This window comes from Sceloporus occidentalis, unplaced genomic scaffold (assembly GCF_023333645.1).
Source record: "Sceloporus occidentalis isolate IW3139 unplaced genomic scaffold, rSceOcc1.0.p SCAF_4, whole genome shotgun sequence".
NCBI lineage: Eukaryota > Metazoa > Chordata > Lepidosauria > Squamata > Phrynosomatidae > Sceloporus > Sceloporus occidentalis.
In genome coordinates, this window is record NW_028316984.1 from 39,336,586 (window position 1) to 39,362,814 (window position 26,229).

Below are 26,229 nucleotides of genomic sequence, written 5' to 3' on the forward strand. Positions count from 1 at the left end.
TAGCTTTTATTTTGTAATGTCCTACATTTTTCTTGAACGGCTTACATTTTGCAGTGCCTTATCTTCCTCGGTGGTTATGACACCTGGTCACCCTGAAAGCAGCAAGAATACATAAATGAATCAAATCTCAAAATTTTAACACACTTCAGTAATCCTGTTAGTGTTAACATGGGGGATAGACATAATATTCATCCAGGGTGGGGGCGTGGTAAACATTTAATAATAATAATAATAATAATAATAATAATTTGTTTTATTTATATACCGCTATTCCAAAGATCATAGCGGTGAACAGCAAGTAAGCTAATTAGCAAGTAAGCTAATTTAGTACATCATACAACCTGAAATGGTCTCATTAATAATCAAATACAACAGTCAATAGTGTATAATAAACTCTCATTTATGATTGACCAGGATGGCACTCAGAGCTTGTAGTTTGATACATTTTACTGAAATTCACCTTTGTACTTTTAATACAGAAGCGATATCATCAAATAGAATGGAATGGATGCAGAAGACATTAATCATACAATGCTCTTGTGTGCCTTCAAGTCATGTCTGACTTATGGTGACTCTAAGGCAAACCTGTCATGTGGTTGTATTGGCAGAATTTGTTCAGAGAGGGTTTGCCTTCCCCTAAGGCTGAGAGAGTGTGACTTGCTCAAGATCACCCAGTGGATTTCCATGGCTGGGCAGAGATTTCTACCCTGGTTTCCCAGTGTCCTAGTCCAGCACTCAAACACTAAACCACGCTGTTTCTCATAAACACACTTAAGCCCTATTAAAATAAATGTGATCAAGTGAGTCCTAGCTAATGAGGATGATACTGAATATAGTGTGACTTAAGTATGACTGTTTTACTCTGGATTCAACTCTACATGATTAGAAAAGTTTAAATGGGCTTCTCTCAATGTATACTTGAAAGATCAGCTGCTAAAACAACAGCTGGACACATAGGTCATTTGACATTTTTCCATTTATAGAGATGGTGTGCATGGGCTTACCTCACTTAAAAACATAGCAGCTGCCCCTCTCAAACAATAATGACATTTAATTTTGCATGCAATATTGTTGGCTCACTGGATTGATACAACTACCATGCTGTTCCTTTTACTTCTACCCTTTTTGTGGATAATTTTCATAAAAACAAAGCCAAACTGGAAATTTTAACTACATTATAGTAGTTGATTTCTGCTTGGGATTCATCTAAAGATCAAATTCAATGATAATGTATCAAAACCACCAGCAAACTTTCTGTTCTTTATTCCTTATCAACACAGACATTTCATTCACTCAGTCTGAATGCCTTGTATATCCCCAAATATATTCTCTCTCTCTCTCTCATATATATATATATATATATATATATATATATATATAATTTATATATTTTAAATTTATATTTATAGCTGGTCAAATACAGATTCAGAGGCAACTCTAAAATATCACATTAATGTTCAATTTAAAAAATAAAGTAAAATTAGATTTCATATCACAACATTCTGGAACTTTATACTGGCTTTGGTACACAAGATTTAACTTTAAGCTGATGCTTCTAAGCAATCCTACATTCAGAACATTTACCATACTAATGTGGGAATTAATTCTATGAAAATAGACTTCGTTCCAAGTGAATAAGTTTGGGATGGTGATTGTTTTGTAGATGGTGATGGGATACAGAAGGAAAGACAGTAAGACACTATTGTTACAATTTTAACTTCGCTCCAACCTACTTTACTCCATAACTATGTCATACTTATGATTAGTACTTCATCACAACGGTTAACACTTAATACAGAATACTGGCTATTATGTTTAGTGCCACCAGGTTTGCTATGTAAGATGCCCAACTTTAGCAAGCATTTATGGATAATTCTTCAGCTTTAGGATTTTTGTCCTTTCTTCAGAAGAGGATATTATGTTTGGTTGTGATTGCAATGTTTTGTGGTCTGTAGAAATGTTACAGTGTATGTCTGATGTGCATTATGGTATTATGTTTTATGATGTACAAATATTCATGTAAATATACACTCATCCCTCCATATTTGCAGCTTTGATATTTGCAGATTTGATTATTCATGAATTTGATTAATATGTTTTCTCTAGGAATATCTAGGTCTCCAATACAACTCTATATTCTAACTAAAGGTTGCACTGAAAGACCTAGAGATTCCTAGAGAGAATACTCTACTAGGCATTTGTAGCTCCTCCAGTGCAGTTCTATGGTCAGTGTCTGTCGGACGTTGATCACAGAGTTGCACTGGAAGACCTAGAGATTCCTAAAGAGATAAAAACATTGTGTTTTTGTTATTCACAGTTTTTCCATATTTATGGGGGTCTTGTGCCCCTAACCCTAGCGAATATGGAGGGACAAGTGTATCAGGTGTTTTATGGCAAGTGGTCTGTTGGGATGGGAGACAGAGCATGTTTGGAAAGTTGGAAATGATTGGCTGTGAGTTTGAAAGAGCATATGAAAGTCGGTGTGCAACAATTGTGGTTTCATTGACAACTGCAGAAATAACCTGATTTGATTGACTGTAACTGCATTGGCTCAATGCTATGGAATTCTGGGAAGTGTAATTTGTTGCCCTCTGGTGCCACCATAAATTATAATTTCCAGAATTCCATAGCATTGAGCCATGGCAGTTAAAGTGGTGTCAAATCGGATTATTTTTGCAGTGCAGATGCAGCCTTAGAGGAGTGTGTTTATAGTTGCGTTTGAAATAGTAGGATCAACATTCTTTTATTGATCTGCTCAGATCAGGTGGCAGAGTTTGGAATAGATACAGTACACTTAGGGCCCAAACAGAGTCTGGAAAAGCCAGCTTCCAGGCAGTTTGGGGAAGTGGCTTTTTGACAGTGCACGCTCCTAAGCTGCCTGGAAGCCGCCCAACCAATCAGATGGGGTGGCTTCAAACTGCTCCAGGGGTGTGGTGTTTTGATAACACCCCCCCCCCCCCCGGAGCACCCAGGAACCACCTGGGGGTTGTGGCTAATACAACCCAAAACCAGCTCAAATAGGAGAGAATCTTTACCTCTCCTACTTGGGCCAGCGGTGGAGGTGGCGTCTGGACTGTGGTATGGGTTTGCCGCAGTCCCAAGGTGCCTTTGGCAGAGATGGCTTCAAGCTGCCCCTTCATGGCCATCTGTTTGGCCCTGTTTTGGCTAATAGAAACTTTTAACTCAGTGCTACTTAAAAGTAGTGATCCATAAGCCACTGGCAGCCAGTCCCCGGAGAATTTTCAGGAAAGAAAGAATGAATTGTACCCAATGAAAACAAATATAATGCTGGTTCCTGGCGCATTAGGGGGGAAATGTCAGTCTCCTCTCCCCACACATGCACATCACATAGCCTGAGAAGCACTGATTTAACAGACTAAGTGTCACATATTAGAAAATTGCTTTTCTGAAACCATACATTCTATACACAAGAGTAATTTAAGGCTTTCATTTCACTTCTTTTAATAATAAAGTTATTGTTTCTCTCTCAAACACACATATACCACTCCTCTTCACTGGATGCCCTGATACATTTGTGTCTGTGGTGGCAGTGATAGAAGTGAACAATTACATAACAGGAACCCAGTTTACTGCTTTGTATTTCTAAGTGAGAGGAGCAGAAGAAATCCTGGATAGTAGCCACAGAACCACATAGCTTGGAGATGACTTAGGAGGGCAGAATTGGAGAAGTGATATACTGGGGCGATGTAGCAATAAAAAAGTAAAAATTGTCATTACTACCCTGACATGATGGCATCTATGCTGACAGGTGTAGACTTCTTGGTAGGCTGCCTGGGAACGATTTCTCCTTGTTTGTTTTGGCAATAAACTGTACTTTGTGGCTTAATGAATGATTAAGAACTGGAAGGAGCACTGTGGGTCATCAAGTCCAATCCACAATGTAGGAACTCCAGCTAAAGCATTCCCAGCAGGTAGCTGCCCAGCCCCTATTTAAAGACGTCCTGAGACTCTACCACTTTTCTAGGTAATTGGTTCCATTGCCACACTGCTCTTACCCTTTAAAAGCTCGTTCTAATGTTCAATCAAAATGTACTCTCTTATAACCATTAGACCTGATCCTACACTTAGATAGTAACTAAGAAAATCAGTACTAAATATATAAGAAGGTATAAGAAGAAGATTAACATCATGTCAATTCTTCCAATAAATTTCACAATAGTAAGCCACTTCATGTGCCAGCATGCATCAAACATGAAGGACCAACCAGTGCCTCAGTGGAATGAATTAAGAATCCTAACTCCCATATCCATTAGCAGGGTGAGGTTTCACCCAGCAACCCTTTCCTGTATGTGAAAAATTACCACCAGCAGTGTTTCTGTTGGAGATAATAAACCAAAGTCCTTGAAAAAGGACATTCTGAGTGACCAACAGCTTTGGATTTGTTGGATACAAAACAGTTCCATTTCCTCAAGTACTGTCTGGATCAGAGCTGGCATAACAGAGGTCGCCTCCTCAATGTTTTCACTGGAGAAAATAAAAATAACAAGTTCAACAAAATCAATCTCCCACTCACTTCTGTTTTTCTATATCTTCTGAGCCAATGGAGATTGGTATTAGGAATACCTTGCTCTTCGCTGACCCCACTTAAGGCCGTGCAGAGTCCTCATTTGCAAACACTTTGCAAGGTATTATTGGCACCAAATGACAGCAATCATTCAGAAGTATCACATTTTTTCTCATTTTATTTCCTTAAATAACACTTATATTTACAATCATGCAATCAATACAAAAATTCTAAATAAACAAATAATTTAAAATTTAAGCAACAAAAGCACTATATACACCTTTTAAAAATACAACACATAAATATATCTTACAAATATAATTATTTTTATAGTAACATTAAAACTATACACTGTACATCTGTTCTTTCACAAAATCTCCATAAAACAGATAGGCTCTTTGTTGAAAAGTACTGAGGCATGACTTTAAGAGACTATAAAAGTATTTATTTATCTATTAAATAATAGTTTAGATTAATGTCAACCCATTACTTCCCAGAGTCCTTGCAGTGTGAATCCATCTTTTAGTTTTTCTATTGCAAGTCCTAGCTCTTCAGAAAAAACAGGTTCACGGTCCTGTTGCTTTTTTCAGGAAACGAGGAAGAAAGACAGAAAATAAGAACAAACATTAAAAAAAAGACAGTTAGGGATGAAAGCATCATTATATTTTTAAAATATAAATATTCTTACCTTGTTCCCATCAGCAAAATAAGCCTGCAAGAGAAAAATAAAAACACTTGTCTAAAATTTATCAATAGTTTATTTCAAGAATATGCATGAATTCAAAGACAGGCAGTATCTTAGTTCAGTGAAATGCCTACCAGTACCTGTTATGGCTAAGATGGTTTGAAAACCCTTTTTTTTCTTAACCTTTTTAGTAAATGTTTGTTTAGATGCGAACAAAATGTTTCTGTTAATAGGCATAACACATAGTAATAATTTAGAAATGATATTTTAAGGTGATGCATTGTAATACAGATATCAAGGTTTTCAATTTATTCTGTGTAAAAAAAAAACCCACCAAAACAAGTTAGGATTGACTCCCTGCAGTACTGTAGAATATAATAGTATCAGGCAAATTTGACATTAAACCCACAGCAAATGTTTAAACTTCTCGCCCTTAAATTAAACAAAGAAGAGCACTTAACAAAATCACTAAGCATTTTCAAATTAGTATAATTAAGTAATTATACTTAATTAAATAAGGAAATGTGGTCGTATTTTGAAATTTTAAAAATCCACTGTAAATGTGTAAATAACAGATATTCAGCAAAATATGGTTTGAATACAGCCACTAAATTCCATATTTTGCCAGCTATAAGATACAGAGACTACAGAAGAAAACTATAAAAAGTATATCTTTTCAGTAGGATCTTACCACAAAAGCATCTGTTTGCTCATCTGCTTCTATTTCTACATCATCCTGTACCTGCTCCACTGTCAGATCCTCCAGCTGCTTAGGCTGCAAATTAACAAATGGCACAACTTTAGCAACCACAAATATCTCTATACCTTAACCATTTTAGAAAGAAGCAGCAGCTAATTTAATTTTCAAGAAGCACATCTGTAAACCTGAGTACCTTTTCTTCCATTTCATAATCCACTCCAAATATAGGATTAACTGAGAAGACTTTATGCAGTGAATTTATTTCTTTTGCTGTTTCCTCTAGTTTTTCAACTGGGTCAATCTTAAATCCAAGCACATAACCTCCAGTCTGTAAAAGAATGACATAAATATATTACAGTAAACCAAAATATTTTCAATAATTACCTACAGCAGGATAATTATCAAAATTTTAGTTTTAATTGTTTTATATGCCCATTTTCAGGGCTATAAATTTAGCACTAATTCACAGATAAACCATGAATAGTGATATTAGAATGCTAGACTAAACCAATATAAATTTATGTTGTATTCAGCTATACAATACATTCTGATATACTGAAGCAATATTTCAGATACACCGTAATTTAAGCCATATATACTAACTAAACTGAGAATAACACCATCAAGCTCAATGGGACTTGCATCTGAATAGAAAAGTACAGGGCTGCACTATTAGTGGGCTTCTGCCGTGTATGTTTAGTATATTGTACTTTGTGGATGATTATATTTTTAAGGTAGCTACAACAGTATAATTATAGATTAAAAACTATTTGTAAAAAACAATCTCATTTTAGATGTACCATGGTAAAAGCAATCAATGACATGTACGTTTCTAAGGTAAATTATTCACAAACAGTACTACTCTAATAACTACTCAGAAGCAAATAATTTCAAGACTCTAGTTAAAATGTTCCCAGGAACAAGGCACTTAAAAATAGTAAGCTGACATGCTGGTGTCTCATTCAGAGATTTCATTAGTCACCTGGTGTTCATTTATCATGGTCATTATTTGTTACATTCATAACTCAGCTGTCCTTTTTGCCAACATCATACTACCATGACATCCCAAGGAGAGGGGACTACCACAGAACTGCATATAACTTTAACCTTAAGCAGAAGGGCTGAGACTTCCCACCACCAGATTTTTTCTGAGTGAAGGGACATAATAAATAAATAATTTTTTTTATTTCTATCCCGCTTTTTTCCAGGCAATCAAAGCGGCATACAACAAGCTAAAATACATCCATATATACATAGTACTCCCCCTTAAAACAAGATTAAACAATATAAGATTAAAACTAACATGCTAAAATCCAGTTAATCCAAATACTAACCATGGGCAGAGTTCAATAAATGGGAGGTCTTATTCATGGCCGAGTATTTTATTCCGGGAAGGCCCGCTGGAAGAGATCCGTCTTAATGGCTTTTTTAAAGCTCTCTAGATTGGTAATTTGACAGATCTCGTCCAGCAGGCCATTCCATAAGTTGGGAGCGGCTGCAGAAAATGTCCTCTGGGAGATCACCGTCAACCTGGTCTTTAAGGGCTTTAATAAATTCCTCCCAGAGGACCTGAGTGTATAGGACAGATTTATATGGAAGCAGGTGATCCCTTAGATAGATTGGGCCCAAGCCATGTAGGGCTTTAAAGGTGATAACCAACACCTTGTACTGTGCCCAGAAACTGACAGGCAGCCAGTGGAGTGACTTCAATATTGGTGTTATATGGTCACTCCTTGCTGTTCCTGTGACCAACCTGGCTGCCATATTCTGTACCAACTGGAGTTTCTGGACTAGGCACAAGGGTAGCCCCATGTAGAGTGCACTGCAAAAATTTACCAGCGCATGTACTACAGTTTCAAGGCCACCCCATTCCAGGAAAGGGTGCAGCTGGCGTATCAGCCGAAGCTGATAACAGGCGATCTTGACCGTCACATTCACCTGATTCCTCATCTGAAGCGACAGGTTAATAAGCACCCCAGACTGCGAACACAGTCCTTCGAGGAGAGCGTGAGCCCCTCTAGGACTAGAGGTTGCAGCCCAATACCTGGTTTGGAGCCCCCTATCTTAAGTACCTCCGTTTTGTCTGGATTCAACTTGAGCTTGTTTTCCTTCATCCAATCCATTACTGCCTAAAGACACTGGTTGGGAGGAGAGATGCCATCTGTTGTTGTTGCTGATGACTGGGACATTGAGAAATATATTTGGGTGTCATCAGCATACTGATAAAACATTTTCCCCATCCCACCTTCTCAGGCAGTGGAGAGGCACTTCTGACATGTTTTAGGGCTTCTCTGGACTCTTTTTATCCATTAGAGTTATTTTTCTTAACTAGAGAGTGACCAAAGTCAGTTTGGGAAAAAGCATTCTAATTGACCTAAAACGGACGGGGGGTGAGGGAATGTGGCAAATAAGCATGTCAAGGCCCTAATTTTTTTTAAAAAAAAGGGGTACTAGGATGCCATAAGTGGCATACATAGCCTTTACTGTGCCCACTCCTCTCCTAATCAAAGCAAGAATCATCACCAAATACAGGTTTTTGAAGAAGACTTTAAGAAAAGACTGACTAGTTTCAAGAAGCATCAGTTTCAAGCTGAATGAAAACTAGAGTATCTTACCGCTTGAGAGCTTTCAATGACAAGGGCCAAGCCAAATTTTGAGTCTCTGATCTTTACTGAGCGCTGGTTAAAACAAAGGATGTTATTTTGGTTTGAAAAGTTTCCTTCAAATGTGATTCCATAGCAGAATCAATATTCAAAGGGATCTTGTAGCACCTGTGAGACTAACTGAAAGAAAGAAGCTGGTAGCATGAGCTTTTGTAGACTTCAGCCTACTTCCTCAGATGTGTTTGAGGAAGTAGACCAAGTCTATGAAAGTTCATGCTACAACTTCTTTTGCTGTTAGTCTTAAAGGTGCTACATCATCCCTTTACATACTGATTTTTCAGATAAACACAGGTATACTTTTGAATTCTACAACCAATATTATTAACATTACCAAACACTGACTCCCTATATTATTCTATTGCCTGTCATTTGTAATTTTAGAATTATTGTACTTGTGAAAGAAGAGAACACACAAAAATATTAAAAAGTATATGCTTTGGTTGACTTTGGTAAAAATTCATTATTCATATGCCTTTATTTTATATACAATTATAACCACTTAAACTAGCAACACAGTAATTATCAGGGAAATCAAACTGGTTCTAAATGGAGCTATGAGCCAAAGTTCCCAGATTACAAACATTCATCATAATTCATTGAGTGAATTATACAAATCACTATCTTTTAAGCTCCCCACCCCACATGTGACACAGTGATAATATCACTGACCACTGCTGCAGAGATGTGTGTAAATACGAAGCCTAAGTAATATGCCATTAATGGCATTATTAGAATAATGTCATTTAAAAATAAATAAATAAATAAATAAATAAATAGTCCATGAGATATGGTGAGAGTAGTCAGCACCACCCAGTGCAGCTCCCTCCACAATCAATTAGAATTTAAAAAACCCTTTCCATTTTGAGACAGAATGAAAGGTTGGATTGTGCGTTCTTCAGTGCTACTGATTACTGAGCTCTCCCATGCCTAACCTTCTTCACCATCATCCAGCTGTCTCCACCTATGTCTCCACCATAGGAGACATATTCACAACACTGCCACAGTTTGTTTGTCAACATGACACGTTAACAATACTAATAATGTTTATTAAGGAAACCATCTTATTTATATAGAAATAATATATCAGATGTAAATAAAATTAGCCAACATGATTCATACTTGGTTTACAATGGTAACTGTAATATTATAGTACTTACAATTTGTAGATATGGTATACTGACATTAAAGCTGTCGTTCATATTAGCATGCCAAACTACTCTTACATTTGTAACAAAAAAGGTACCCAGATTTCCCTAGAAAAAAGAAATCAAAATTACTTTATATCTTCTACATCAATATCTACTATTTAAAATTTAAATAAAAAAGTAAATTTCACATAGTAAAACTAAAATATAGGTAAACATTTAAATATGAAGCTCAATGAGTAAGTCCTATTACTACAACAAAGTGAGAATTACAATACAGTGACAGGTAACCGCTCCCCCCCCCCTTGGTGTTCCTACAAGGCATGATGGCATGCAAGTTAAATTTAGGCAATCCTAGATACATATACCAAAGTGGAAACATTAGCATCCAAAAAGAAACAGTTATGCTCTGCAACATGGAAGCTGGAATGGGAGAGAGGAGGAACCTGAGCACCCACTAAGACTAAGCTGATGGTCTGCGGCTCCTGTGAAATGATCTGACAAAATTGGTTCACCAAGTCTTCTATCAAGTTGAACTACTAAGGAATTATCAATCAAAAGAGTACTACATGATAAAGCACTAAGAATATTATGAAAGCTGTAGCTGTTGTGCCTTCCCAGAAATAATTAAGGCTGCCTACAATCTATCCTATGCACACTTCCTTGGGAGTGAGCTGCACTGAATCCATGGAGGGCGCTCTTCTAAGTGCACATTGTGCTTATAAAAGTCTTCATATTTAAGGCTGTTTCAATGAGAATGGTGGGAAAAGTAATTTACCTTCCCCTTACCAGTTGTCAAAATTAATAAAAACCTGCAAACAACTTGAAGGTGCACAACAACAGTGCCGATGTTAAGCTGCCCCTCCCCACAAATTTCTGGGGTCCCTGCTCTGCAAAACTGGTTATGTTTTTTTCCCACCTACAACACTAGAATAGCTACTGCAATCTATTTCATATGCCAAATGAAACTGAGCTAGAAAACTACACGGAGGAGGAAGGGAACTTTTCTGCTCTATTCCTCCCAGTTCAATCCACCAATGCCCTCTAAAAGTAGTTTGAATATGAGGATGGTATTGAATGGGGTGGAACAGAATACAAAAAATCTTCTGGAAGATGTGAGTGACATGGCTTAAAACCAAGCAGAGGCAAGCAGAGCTCCAGTTACATAAAATGCCTCTGTTTGCTTTTATCTGATTCCCATCTCCTCCAGCAATTTTAAGTCTTGACCTACTCCATCCTTGCAACACCACAGAAGTAACTCTTAGGAGCTCAGGGACTCCTGCGATTCCCCACCTCCTCCCCCACGAATGGTTCCTAGGATCCAAATCTAACAATGCAAGATAATATAATAGAACTGTACATCATTTTCCAATCCATCTTTTTCCTTCTCATAGAAATAAGAAACAATAAATTTAAATTAGTAATATTATAGTTAAGAATTTACCCATTGAATACTGACAGTTTACAGCCCCAAATATTTCTTAGTGTTAAGATACAATTTAATTATTCTTTAAGAGAATTAAAAGTACATCCATGTGTCAAAACAGTGCCCTCATTTGATAACTTCATGGCACAATACTGCACAATTGTTGCAGCTATCTACTGACAAATCCAATATAAAAATAGGGTCCCAGCGAGCAGAATTTCAACAACGTTCACATGCTTTTCAAGGAGGCAGCAATAAGGCCGTATCATTTCCACCTGCCACTGCAAGTCATGCCTCCAGTCATAAAAGCAGGCACAATCTACAGGACATGTATACAGCTTGGCTCTTTCCACTCCAGAACAAAAACACTTGCTGCTTTTTAAATTTCAAGACTTCAAAAACAATGTAGGAAAAGTTACTGCACTGACAAAAAGTTATTCATGCCTCTCCCTCTCCCCCATCCTTCCTTGCCCCCCACAACACTGCTGTATAATTTTTTAAAAACAAAATACTGGCTGTAGCAAGGCTTTAGAACAACCTGTTTAGAGAGGCCTGTCTTGCTTCCTTTCCAAAGGCCTTCTTCTGTGGTTTCTTTTCAGGAAAACTTTGGTTTCCAGGCAATTGCTTTTATCTTTCTTCTGATCTACCTGATGCTTTCAGCTCTCTCTCCCTCTTTTTTAAATGCTACAAATTTCTTCTTATGCTGCTTCTTATTGAATTATGTGTTGTATTCACTAATGTTACTCATGTTATTACTGTTTCCATTGTTTTAAGTGCTAGCAACCTTGATATTTTTACAGAAAGGTGGAGTGGAAATGTGCTACATCAGGGGTGGAAAATGCATGCATCCCTACAAAAGTAGTTATACTGTAATTCTCATCAGCTCTATTGCATATTGATATAGTTGCAATCCAGAAACATCTGGAAGGACAAACTTTGCCCATGCATTTTAAATAATAAATAAAATAAGAGCTAAGCACATTGTGCTGAACCACATATCTTTTCAAGTAATCCGTTTCTGATTCTTTACCACATTCAGTAATAAAGAGGAAACATGAACATTCTTACTACCTTTTTCAATAAGTAATCCTCATGTTGCACTTTACCTGATCACTAGATAAATTCCAGACTCCATTTATTTTATCATATACTTGTTCTTTTGGTAACAATCTCAACTGCTTGTTTTGAATTAATGCACATCTCAGTTTAAGCTCACGGTACATTTTAGATGTTTCATAAGCTCTAGGAATAGAAAACAATAGTTTTAACATTTTAATTTTTCTAACAGCTTATTTAAAACAAATCTAAAAAGGGTTTTGTCCTGCCCTTTTAATTTTATTGCACTAGAAAAATAATCTGACAAAATACTCACAGAGGCCTCAAACAGACGGGCCAAAAGGACCATCATTAGGCTGTGTTGGAGGTGTGCCATTTAGAAGCCACATGCCCTGAATGCAGCCAGAAGCTGTGCCGCAGCCACCCCAACTCAGAAGAACCTGGCCAAAAAGAAGCGTCTGTAAATTGCTCCTTTCTGGCAGCCCAGTTCAGGACTGTGGCAGCGGCCCAGATTGCGGCCGGGCATGTACGGCTGCCACAGCTCTGTGGCACCAGTGCGGCCATACACCACACTTTCCCACCTGTCTGCTTGACCTGAGAGATATTCAAGAAAATGATTTTTTAAAAATCACTATTATATAAATTCTCTTAAAATAAGTTTAAAGTCAAGACATCTGTTTATATTATTACCCATCGTAACAGTGAACCTCAGTTGGTTAGTGCACAGAGCACTTTAACTAAGAAGACTAAGAAATGCTCAGTAGATGCTAAATGTCTAATGGCAAGAAAATATCAAAAGTGATGAATGACCTGCTAGAGGGCATGGCTGGGTAAAACCCTGGATAGGAACATACTATCATCATCATCATCATCATCATCATCATCATCATCATCATCATCATCATCATCATCGGGCTCAGTGGATGAGCCAGAATAGCATGGGCTCCAGGTGCTCACATAGTTTGGCTCATGATTCCTTGCAAGGACAGCTGTGTTTATATACCCAGCTCACCCCGATCTGAAACTCACTACCAGCTTGTGCTCTTTACCTTGCAATGTCGTCACCCCTGCTGAGAAGCCCTCTGTCACCATGTTTGATGTGGAAACAAGGCCTCTGGCTGCACCTACGTAACCAAGCACCCCATCTACATCAGATGTGGCAACGGGTGGGCTTAGCAGTAAGAGTGATGCTGCAACAAGGAGTGTGTCAGGACATTTAAACAGCCAGGGTTTGCTGTGGAGTTTCCAGGAAACCAGAAATTTTCTAGCAAATTCTGCTTTAGACCAAGGGTCAAGCTAAAAGCTGTTTACCCCAGGACTGGGCTGGATCTACATCCAGTCTCCCAGGATTGGGCCCAATTCTGGCCCTGAGTTTTGGCCTGCGTCGTCTAAACAGGACAACTTGAGGCCTGGGGGACCATGGACCTTTTGGCCCATGCGGACAACCCCTTAATGAGAACACACTGCACTGTTATGTTGCATGTCCCACTTATTCTTTCCGTTAGCAAATTCTGGGGGTTGACTGATTAATGGTACAGAAGTGAAACAGGGTGACCCCAAAATAAGGTACTGTTTTCTATTCTAGGGATCCCTCAAGGACACAGGACTGCATAAGTTTGTAAATTAAGCAGCATAATTACAAATGGCTGGATAAAGACACCTGAATATCTGGAAAGTATTGAAAATTAAGGAATAAAAAAAAGGGGGGGGGGATAAGATTGATCCTGACATCTGGGCTGATTTTATGTACAGTGGGCCCTCGCCTTATGCGGGGATCCGTTCCGGATCCCGCCACGTAAGGCGAATTCCGCCTATGCTCAAGCCCCATTATAAACAATGGGGCTCGTGCATGGCGGCGTGGTGGCGCGCGGGGCGCAACGGGTGCGTGCACCCATTCAATTGAATGGGACGCGCCGCCCTTCCGCCCTGTGTCTTGAGCGTGTATGCTTAAGCCGCGTAAGGCGCGCCTGCGTATGACGTGGGCGCGCTGTATTTGTATGCCAATGCAAAATTATATAGTTTCAAAATGCACAGAAAACCTTCATTATGAATGTTTATGTTCCACAGACAACAAATCCAATTACATTAGGACTGCTTCAATGAATACGTCCTGCTTTTATAGAAAACTGTTTTTAGAATTCAATTACCTGTGTACAGCAATGACTGAGGCAAAAAGTCTGGGGCTCCCAGGAACCACATTTGTAAAAATGAATTCAAAACGTGTATTGTTACATTTGGTTAATATGTAAAGTGCTTCAGTCTGTCCTCTTAATTTCTATAAGAAGAAAAATATGAGATATATTTTAGTACTGAAATTTCCAAAAAAAAAAAAAAAAAAAAAAACCAAACAAAAAACCAACTCAAGTATATAGGTATTTTCAATTTTATCACTAAATTTTTTTCTAGAAGAATTATTATATATACTTAAACTGGAGAGACACAGCAATGTGCAATTATTTCAATTCTTAATCATGTCCATCATAATTACATGGCAGTATAACACCTAAAATTATACTTATTTGCTCAGTACAAACTACATTACATAAAATCCATTTCTCTTTTGGAACATGAAACCAAACTAAATCATTAGATTTTATATTTCAGAAAGAATGCCCAGGCTTTGGATGGCAATCCTATGTAAACCTCAGCAGAGTAGAAGGTCTATTAAATTAAATGGGTTTTACTTCTAACAAGCTTATCACACTGCAGTGTTATAGTGCTATATTACACTTAAACTGACATGGTAATATCCTGTGAAATTCTATGCTCTGAAGTTTAGTGAGGCCCAAGAGCAATTTGGGTGAGAATTCTGAGGTGCTTTACAGACCGCCTGTTTGGGGCTGCCTGTAGGCGCTGCTTTTCCCACCGGATCAGGGCCTCAGCTTCCAGAGCAGCAGCCTCCGAGGCCCCGATCCGCCTCTTTCCAGGCCGCGGGGAAGCGCCAAAAGGCCGCTTCCCTGCGGACTGGAAAGGGGTGTCCTTGGGGCTTCATGCCCCAAGGACACCCGATGGTGGCAGGGAGGAGAAGAAAGGGGCTGCTTGGCCCCTTTCTCCCTTGCATCGTTGGCGCAGCCGTCTAAAGGCTGCGCCAGCAACGCAAATCGCGGAAGGAGCTCCGTTTTGGAGCTCCTTCTCGCGCTGCAGAAAGGGCACTCTATGCACCCTTGCGCGGCGTGACGATGTCACGTCCGCGCCACCCCGTTTGGAGGCAGCGTGCTCGTGATGTTGTAATGGCGGCCCCCGTGTGGAACGGGCGCCGCCATTTTGTACATCCTGGGGATGTACTAGGGTTAGGTGCGTGCGTAAGGCACGCACTTTGCCTAACCCTAGTACGTCCCCAGGACGTACTTTATGCCCGTCTATAATGGGCCTAAATGCTTCTCCCTAAACTGCAAATCCCAGGATTTTTTAAGATGTTGCCATGGCAGTAAACGTGGAATACAGCACTATACAATGTGATAAAAATCTAGGTAAACATGTCCAAGATATAGCTATTAACAAATATTGAGGTGAAAGGAGTTCCATACTTCTGGCATATATAAGAAGACTTTCAATTTAAAAATCTGTTGCTCAAACTTACTGAGTTAGCAGTTCTTGTTGTTGTATTCACAAAACAGTTGTAACCAACAGCTAAGTAACAAGGGGAAAGAAAATATGGTTAAAGAAGTCATTATATATCACTATATATTCAACACCAGGCCTGTGATGAACCAACATACTGAATCAGAATGCTGTGTATTAAAGTGGCATTATGAAGTGTTGAAGACCATGTTTTTTCTAAACTAAACAGACAATACAATGGAAGCCAGCAAGTGAAAATTCAAAGTGGAACAAGTCATGATTTCATATTTTTAAAAAAATTCTACATATACATATTTTTAAATTTTTCCCCTAATGTCCAGCATATTTGGAAACAATTATTAATACATGAAAATAATTATATCATATAAATAATTATATCAATAGTACACAGACAAATTCACATAATAAGCAATGAGTACGCACCATTTCAATTATAATTGTGAAACCAACATATTCTGATTCTCTTGCTTATCATGGTCAAACTTGCACACATATCCCCATTATTTTCCAGCTAGGTACACATCACTACAGGATTCCTGTGCTTGTCAATAAAGGTTCTGCCTAAGCTGAAGCTTCCTTGGTACTGTCATGGAATGAGCCACCCAAAACAAAACAGTACAATGTAGCGCAGCATGAGGTGGAAACAGTTCATATTCTACCCGGATAGAATTGTATTCGTGTTTGACTCTCTTTCATACAGTGAACTTGTGGGACATCATATATTATGCAGATTAAATATTTTATTTTCATGCATCAAAAGTATAGCACGCCTCCAGGTTTACACTTCTACACATGCACTCTTCCTCTCTGACTCTAAAAGCTTTCTGCTCTCCTCTGTAACTATAGTCAGTCCTCCGCATTCACGGACTTAACATTTGCGGTTTTGATTATTCACGAATGCTAAGCTCACATAGGTGTGCACTCCTCCTCCTCCCCCCCACCTTTGGCTTTTCCCTGTAGGGAAAAAAAGCCCAAGAGGGAAGGAGAAGCCAGGAAGGGTGCGCGCCTGCTCTTCTTCTTCCCCCACCTTTCTGTGCCACGGGGAAAAGAGGAGCAAGTGTGCGATTGTGCCTCTTCCCCCAGCCCTCCCACCCCTTTAGCTGGCACTGGGTAGCCAGATAAAGGGACAGAAGGGCAGGGGGAAGAGAAAGAGCATGGGTGCACCTATTCCCCCTGCCCTCTGGGGAGCCACTTAAAGAGATGGAAGAGCATAGGCAAGAGGAACAGGTCTACGCCTGGAAAACCAGTTAAAGGGATGGCAGGGCAGGGGAAAGAGCAGAGCAGGCATGCGCCTGTTTCTGTCCCGTGCCTTTAACTGGCTTTCTATTGGGAATGGGTTATTCATTTTTTTCCATATTCACAGAGGTCTTCTGTCCCTAATCCCCGTTAATGTGGAGGGCTGACTGCAATGGAATTTTCCTCTACCTAATGGGTTTAAGATTGGAATGCACTGCTATATCTCTCTCTCTTGAAACTGTGATTAAAGCAACGAGTTTTTATTAGTAATAGTAACCATTTAGATTTCTAAGAAACTAAAATATACACCAACAAGGAAGTGATACTTACAGAGGTTGACTCTAGGCAATACTATAGAGTGCCAAATAATTCGTAAGTTTGTTACCAAGAGTCTGCCTAGAAATTAAAAGAAGGAAACTTTAACTGAATAATTTATTACAAAATAATTATAATATTGTAGAGACAGAAGAGGTTTCAAGGCTAATTTTTGTAATCCCAAATAATCTGGCAAAATCCAGTACATGAGGTGTGGGATCGTGGGATCTTTCACAGGTTGGACTGTTTTTCTCATCAGCTCCAGGCAGTAGTCATTAGTAAGGAAGTTGGGAATATGATTTCAACACCATCTGGAAGGCTGCATGATTCCCATCCATCTACATCCAGTGCACTACAAGATATAACAATTGCTACATATACAATTAACACAAATGCTACATAACCATTTGTTAACTACCATTAGTACTGCAACCACTTTTCTATGAAATACAGAATACAGTATTAATGATAGTTAACAAACAGAGTGACAGGATTTTACTTTTTTGTAAAATATTGAAAATAAATGTTTTTTCCTTTTTAAAAATATTATTTTTATTAATAATATAACATACTAAAAATAACATTTTAAAATATCTTATACATAGTATTCGCTTAGAATATGTAATAAATCACATCAATCATCCATTCTTAATTACCTTATGTGAATCTTATTGATACTAGTTAATATTAACTAAAACAATAATTAGAGAAAAAATGAAATTATGATTGATATCTTCATTCTTATTTCTATCTTCTTTTTGACATATATTATTCATAAGTGTAATAGTATTAATTTATCATTAATTAACTTATCTTTATAATCAAGTGCACCCCATCACCAGAGCCAAATATCTTCATGTTATTTTAGCCTCCAAAACTGTATCTCTTCCTGTGGAGGTAAATCACCTTCCTTTTTTATTAGAACCTTTTGTACAAATATCTTCCATATTTCTTCAAAGTCATTCCTCTTCATTATTCCTTTTTTAACCTTGATTTCACATGTTATCATTAATTGCCATTTGCCATACTTCTTTATACCAATCTTGTATCTGCAGATCTCCCTGAACTTTTCCATTTTCTTGCAATAATTAGTCTTGCTGCTGTTAATAAATTTGTGCTAAAGTCCTTCATAGCCTGGGTGCAGTTGATCTTATCATATATAGACAATAATGCTATCTTTGGGCATATTTCTAACTCAATTTCTGTTATCTCTTTAAATACTAAGTACCAAAATTTATTTAGAGCTCTACGACCCCACCACATATGAATATAAGTACCAATTTCTTGACAACCCCTCTAACATATCCATGAATAATTCTTATTTATATTTATTTGTTTATATTATATTAAATAATTTTTATTTATTATTTTAGAGAGGTCCTTGTTGAGATGCAAATAGACTTTTAAATTCCCTGGATTTTGAAAATCTCCCTATTGCCTGCAAAAGATAGCCTCCCCATCATAACAGCATTACTAAGGACTGAAACAACATGCAGGCATCTGACTAACAGCCCCAATTTCCCCCTCTCCTGCTTGGTTTGTAACATCTTGTCTGATGAAGAAGCCCATGGAGCTTTGAAAGCTTGCGACAAGTATATTGTGTATTTTGGTTGGCCACTAAAGGTATCACTGGTGGATATTTGTTTGTATTTGTTAAATGGCCAACACAGCTACCCCTGTATGGTTTCTTATTTATATGGTTTAACCTTACTGGTGTTGAATATCACCTCCAAATTATTTTATAGTATTTCTCTTTTATCTGTATAGATAAAAATTAGAAATGATGTTGATTCCAGGTTTTTCCCCATTCTTGAATATTTATCATTTGTGCTAAATTATTGATCCCCCATTTTCTACCTGAGTCTTCTGCAGTCCAGTGTTTTCTGATATCATCAGATCTCCAGCTAAAGTGCTGGATGGAGTTTCTTCAGCAAATGCCTTGCCTGGGGATGGGACTTTACCCATGCTACAACCTCCCTGGCCAGAAAAGATGTAGCGTGGTTGAAGAAAGGAATCCCTGCTGTTATTTCCAACCAGTGATGGCAAATCTTAAGCTTTTCTTCTACAGTGCACAAATGCTCCCAAATGCTCAGAAACATCCTGATGTAGAAAGGTCTGTAGATATATATATTGTAGGGTTATTATCTAGAAATGTACACATTTGAAGTTACCTTTTTCTCCATTGTTTCCTTTGGTATCTTCAATAGGATCCAAACAATCAATGAGAACTTCTCCTGGTCTCATTTTCATTTGCCTATGACAATATTATACTTTTAGACACTGTCACAACAGTTGGGTTGCTTTTATTTATGGGGCCCATTAGAAGCCAAATCAAGCATCCTGGGGCAATTAATGCCCACCATGCACTCACAAAAAGCAAGCAAGGCCTTCTACATCTTTCCAAGAGCCATTCTCTACCTGACCTATATTTGATTTATTGAAAGAACTGTTACTCCACTTCAGCCAAAAAAAGTCCCCAAAGCATCTTATGAAAATTAATAATCTTCATGACATCCATCATAACCAAAAGAAAATAGAAACCAAAAAAAAAAAAAAGAAAAAAAGAGGGGGAACAAACCCAATCAATGCTTCTAGAGATTACCACACTACCCTCTTATAGTGCTGCTATTCCACTTCAACTACACTGGCTGCCTCCTCCTGTTGCAATCTGTTGCTTGTAGTTCAGTGAGGCCTAAGAGCTCTCTGGCTGAGAATGCTAAATGCCTTTCCTTAAACTGCAAATTCCAGAATGCAACAGGAGGAGGCAGCCAGGACAATTAAAGTGGAATACCAGCACTATAAGAATGTACCAAGGTAATCTCCAAAGTACGTATGAGAGTCCTTTCTGGCAGGAAAGGGCAGGGAAAATTACTTACAGCTGTTCCATCTCTGGCCATCAATGGGGCCAGGCAGGTCTCCCATTTACTGTGGGGTTTGCCCTGGGAGCAGAAGATACAGTGGCTATGAAGGAAGAGCATGCTATCCTTCAGTTCCACCTAGTTGTGTCTGAATGCAACAACCATTCAGTGAGTCAAGAAGAGGCAGCACAGCTGCAATCTGACATACAGGGTTGAAGAACATGTGGCCCTCCAGATCCTGGAACGGTAATGCTCATCATTCATCATCACTAGATATGAAAGCTGCAGCAGTCGATTGAAGTTGCAGTCTGCCAACTTCTGGAGGGCCAGATATCCCCCGTCCTGCCTACACATTCTCATTCACAATATATCTGACATTACTAGTTGCAAGTGTTGTTGTCGTGTGCCTTCAAATTGTGTCTGACTTATGGCAACCCTAAAGTGACCCTATCATAGGGTTTCCTTGGCAAGATTTGTTCAGTGGAGGTTTGCCATGGCCATCCTCTGAGGCTGCAAGAATGTGACTTGGTCACACAGTGGGTTTCATACCGAAGGTAAGAATTGAACCCTGGTCTCCAGAGTCAGAGGCCAACATTCAAACCACTACACCATGCTGGCTCTCACTAGTATGTATACTAAATTATTGCAACATTTAGGTTTTAAAAAAGCAGTTCTATGTGAATGGGAATTTCATTACTAAAAGGGTACTTCTGTTCTGGAAAAGACAGCTTATTCAAGAGTCTTTCTCCAAATTATAATAATGATGATCTGCATTGGATCATTTTCCTTCTTATTCTGTCAAACAGACAGGGATCTGTTTCTTACTGTAATAAGGGTGCAAGATGCCTTGTGTTAGTCAGCACACAGTATGGACATACTGGCTAGGTGAAATACTTCATAGTTATCTATATAACTCAGTGCAAAATCCTCTTTTTTCCTCCAAAGATACTGTCCTGTATATAGATACTCCAGTTGTATTTTAGATTTTCAATCTGGTCAACAACCGACCTAAAGAAAACCAAATAAACTTCATCCAGTTCAGAGCCATGTATTTTATTTTGCCTATTAAGTTTTTACTCCTTTCTTCCTCCAAGAAGCTCAGGACAGAGGGTCTTACAATCCCATCATCATCACCATCATCCTGCCTTTCTCCCAAAACTGGGACTCAAGGCAGCTGAAATGAGATATAAGGTTGTGTTGAGAGACAGTTACTGCCCAAAATACTTTAATAGGTATTGTTGTTGTGTGCCTTCAAACTATTTCTGACTTATGGCAATCCGAAGGTGAACCTATCATTGGGTTTCTTGGCAAGATTTCTTCAGAGGAGGTTTACCATTGCCTTCCCCTGAGGCTGAGAGAGTGTAACTTGCCCAAGGTCACTCAGTGAGTTTCATGGCTGTGCTGGGAATCGAACCCTGATCTCTAGAGTGGTGGTCTAATGCTAAAACCACTATGCCACCTGAAAAAATGCTAGTCTGCAGAAGCAGTGGGTGCATCTACACTGTCGAAATGCAGTTGTCCCCCACGTTTGCGGCTTTGACTTTTGTGGATTTGATTATTTGCGGTTTTGATGACTATGCTCTGCCTAGGAATTTCTAGGTTTAGCGAAACTCTAGGCCTAGTGCAACTCTGCCAGATGTTGACCATAGAGCTGTGCTGGACAACCTAGAGGTTCCTAGAGAAAACACTTCTTTAGGCATTTGCAGGTTCTCCAACATGACTCTATGAACAACTTCTGGCAGATGTTGACCACAGAGGTGCATTGGAAGATTTGGAGATTCCTGGAGAGGTGTTCTTCCTAATGCTGCGACCCAATAAAAAGAATAGTGTTTTTTTTTCAAAAAATATGTGGTTTTTACTTTTTCCACATTCATGGGGGTCCCTTACCCCTAACCCCAGCGAACGTGGAGGGACAACTTTTTAGATTGTAAGCCCGAGGGCAGGGAATCGTCTAACTAAAAGATTGTATGTACAGCGCTGTGTAAATTTACAGCGCTTCATAAATAAAGGTTAATAATAATAATAATAATACAATTAGGCACGGCTTTAAGTGCTGTAGCTCATTCCTATGGATTCCTGAGACTTGTCGTTTTACCAGATCTTCAGCCTTCTCTGCCAAAGAGTGCGAGTGCCTCACCAAACGACACATCCTTGTATATTCTGTAGGAGGGAGCTGTGGCAGTTAAAGTAGTGTCAAACTGCATTGTTTCTATGGAGCAGATACACCCACGGAGTAAGCGTGCTCCACACAATATTTGCTATGAGTTATGATGCTGGGTGCAGAGATATCACAGGTGTCTTTAAGGCAGCAGTTCTCAACCTGAGGGTCGCAACCCCTTTGGAGCGGTCGAATTACCCTTTCACAGGGGTCACCTAAGGCCACTGGAAAACACATACAGTATTTCCGATGGTCTTAGGAACGAACCAAGGGATTTTATGGCTGGGGGTCACCACAACATGAGGAACTGTATTAAAGGGTTGCAGCATTAGGAAGGTTGAGAACCACTGCTTTTTTAGGTGCTTCAGAAAGCAGAGTACCCCAGACTTGGTGCATAGCGATGTGACCCCCTTGAGGCAGACTGACCAGAGGTCCTCACTGCAAAGGAGGACAAAATGTAGGACACTCAATGAAAATGTAGGACACAGCCAAAGACAAGCTACAAACATTCATAAAATGGAAATGTGTGCGTCTTAGGCTGCATCCTCACTGCAGAAATAATCCCCCTTGACTCTTTAAGTAATCCTGTTGTCCTGTTGTTCTCCATTCCCTGGTCTCTAATGTATTTCCATATTGGCAGGATCGTGTGATATTTTAATTATTATTATGTCGGTATTGTTTGCTGTGGGAGCGGGAGGGAGAGGCTTATTTTATATTGTATTGTATGTATTACCACGGTTGTAAGCCGCCTCGATCCGGACATTAAGGCTGGGTAAGAATAATTTTTAAAATCAATTTATTTAATTAATTAAACCAGAGGCAGTCAGAGCAGGTAAAGCGACCTAGCAGCGTTTTTAAGAGCCTAGTGTGATAATCTTCCCGGTTTGACACCATTTTAACTGCCCTGCCTCAATGCTAATCTTAGGAACTGTAGTTTATTTGTGGCACCAGAGCCCTCTCTCTGACAGAGAAGGCTAAACGCCTCACAAAACTACACTTCCCAGGATTCCCTAGCATTGAGCCAGGGCAGTTAAAATGGTGTCAAACTGGGAAGATTATCTATCGTACTACTACGCTCTCGAAATCGGGGCTAGGTCGCTTTAACTGCTCTGACTGCTTCAGGTTGCCTTTCGGGGTTTGTAGTTCAGTGACGCCTAAGAGCCCTCTGGCTGAGAATTCTAAACGCCCCTTCTTAAACTACAAGTCCCGGCATGCAAGAGGAGGAGGAGGCGGCAGCTAGAGCAGTTCAAGCGACCTAGCCCCCTTTCAAGAGTGTAGAAGTATGATAATCAAGGCGGCGAGCGCGAGGCCTCCAACGGACTCCGGGACCCTCGCGAGCCTCTCCACGCGCATCTACCCCCCACTCTCTCTCTCTGGTGCGCATGCGCAGCATCGACACTCACTGCGACGAGATGTCGAAGCGGACATCCCTGTCTTCCCACAGAGTGTCAGCGGCCGCCGTCGCTGCTGCCGCCGCCATGACGACCGTAGACCTCCCTCCCCTTTTTTCCGGCGTCTCTCAGCCCTTCCTTGGCAACTCTTCGACGAGAGCCGGCAAGGGACAAATTGCCTCACTTGGCATTACGCGCGCATGCGCCGTATGTCCTCCTCCCTTTCCGTCAGAAGTGACACGATAATCAGTTTGAGACCGCTTTAACTGCCCTGGCTCAATGTTAGGGAACTCTGGGAACTGTAGTTTTGGGAGCCATCGACCGTTCTCTGTCAGAGAGAGCGCTGGCCCCACAGCAAACTACAATTCCCAGGATTCCCTAGCATTGAGCCAGGGCAGTTAAAACGGTCTCAAACTGGATTATTTCCGCAGTGTGTTTTGAACCAAAGGTTCTGAGTCCACCTGTGCCTCAGAATGGCCCCTCTGAAAACACTTGCCATGAACCCCCCACCCCATGACGAAGTCTATAAATCCTAAACGAAACGACTGGAAAGCACACCACAGCAACAAACACTGTAAAAATAATACACCACTTTTAAGTGCTGTAGCTCCATCCTATGGCATCCTGGGATTTGTAGTTTTACAAGGTCTTTAGCCTTCTCTGCCAGAGCGCAGGTGCCTCACAAAACTACAAATCCCAGGGTTCTGTAGGATGGAGCCATGGCAGTTAAAGTGGGGTCAAACTGCACTGTTTCTACAATGTACCTTTTCTCTAGCACTTGATACTAAGCATACGTTGGAATTTTTCCTTTATTCCTTTGGGATTACTACTCCCAGTAATATTTCCAAGTTAGATCCCTGAGGGAGGATTTTGTGCACATGGAGAAGCAGAGGAGTGCAGTCTACTAGAGTGACTCAGGGCACATCTACACTGTAGAAAGAATTCAGTTTGACACCACTTTAAGTGCTGTAGCTCCATCCGATATTTTATTAATGTGATGTATAGTTTGTATTCGCTTTGTTTTTAAATGGGCATGATTTTAAATTGCTTTTAATTCTATTTATAGTTTAATTTCTGTTTTACTTTCATACAATGATGTGAACTTCTAATTCTACCTGTTTTAATGATGGCGATTTTTAATTATACCTGTTTTGACTCTGTAAGCTACATTGAGCCATAGGACTTTACCACACAGGCCCCATTCTCGCTGCAGCTACGTAAGTAAAAATAAAATGGGGACATACTGTTTTCCAGGCAGCCATCACTGCACCTTCTCTAATTGCACACTCTTTTCCTGACTTCATAGAACCATAGAGTGGGGAGAGACCGCAAGGGCCATCCAGTCCAACCCCATTCTGCCATGCAGGAAATCTCAATCAAAGCATCCCCTGTAACAGATGGCCATCCGGCCTCTGTTTAAAGACCTCTAAGGAAGGAGACTCCGAGGGAGCTTGTTCCACTGTCGAACAGCCCTTACCTCCCTGCCTTATGACCTACACAGCATACCTTTACTTTTTATTCCCCCCCCCTTTTTTTTTTTCTTCTTCTTCTCTATGCAATTCCAAAAGAAAGGTAGCCAGGGTGCTTAGGAATAGTGAGGGGAAGCGATGACAGTTGGATGAAGGGACATTAACACCTGGGTCTGGTAATTGTGCAACTACCCTTGGAGTGACATTTTGCACCTGTGGACATGCACAATTGCCAGGTCGTTCATGGGTATCTCCCATGAAAGAAAAAGGACAGGTGGGGGACAGGGTAGCAATGTGTCACAGACTCACAGGTGGTGTCATGCAGTGATTATCACCAAAGCTGCTTCTTTCTTGGCGTACTTGCAGTTTAAAAGCTATGTGCGATAATGTCCTTAGTGCGAGGGAGGGGACTTAAATAAAATAACTAAATAGATGGGATAGGCATGGGGTCAGCAGAAATTAAATCCGTGGAGGATTTGTAGTAGTCCAGCAGTGATTTCTGATTCTCATTTTATTTTAATATTTTGCACAAATTCATCCCTCTCTCCCAATCATCAGAGCTTGTCTATAGAAAAGCTGGCAGATCTATTTAATTCAGATCCTCAGCTCTTAATTCTTACATTCCAAGTGCATTAAATATATGATGTATGTTTAAAAAGAGACATGATCCAGTTATTATTACAACAAAACTGTTTTTTGGGGGATAAAGAAGGTATTTTAATGGCTATTTTCAAAAGGGCCAAACAGTTAATGCAGAATATACTTTGGGGCATTGAAGGAAAAATGGCAAGGGAAGTTGTGGAAAGTTATTATCTTTTTGCAGGACAAGGCACCTGCTCATAGACCTAGCAAGACAGGCCTAGATGTTTTGAAGAATTTGGGATTTGAGTGCATAGACCATCCAACTTACAGTACTCATCATCTGACTATTTTGTTTCGAAACCTTTAAAAGGGTTTGCAAGGAAGGAAATGTTTAAATAATTCAGCGGTGATAGCAGCAGCAGAGCAATATTTCAGTTG

General features: G+C 39.6%; 1 protein-coding gene across 3 annotated transcripts; it reads right to left on the reverse strand.

The window, feature by feature from the left end:
• Positions 1–4,711: 4,711 nt before the first annotated feature.
• On the reverse strand, positions 4,712–25,009 carry LOC149313787 (BBSome complex member BBS5-like). Of its 3 annotated transcripts, none has more exons than XM_089519804.1 (12): positions 24,985–25,009; positions 19,505–19,587; positions 17,349–17,414; positions 15,781–15,830; positions 14,348–14,475; positions 12,251–12,386; positions 9,731–9,826; positions 8,526–8,588; positions 6,104–6,238; positions 5,902–5,985; positions 5,214–5,237; positions 4,713–5,105 (listed from the first exon to the last, which is right to left on the reverse strand). In XM_089519804.1, exons 2-12 carry the CDS (start codon positions 19,581–19,583, stop codon positions 5,004–5,006), a joined length of 963 nt encoding a protein of 320 aa, XP_089375930.1. In that variant the 5' UTR covers positions 19,584–19,587; positions 24,985–25,009; the 3' UTR covers positions 4,713–5,003. The 3 variants fall into 3 exon arrangements, with proteins under 3 accessions (XP_089375929.1, XP_089375930.1, XP_089375928.1); XM_089519802.1 differs by lacking the exon at positions 24,985–25,009 and adding an exon at positions 23,753–23,922; XM_089519803.1 differs by lacking the exons at positions 8,526–8,588; positions 24,985–25,009 and adding an exon at positions 23,753–23,923 and having other exon boundaries at positions 4,712–5,105.
• Between the last annotated feature and the right edge of the window lie 1,220 nt (positions 25,010–26,229).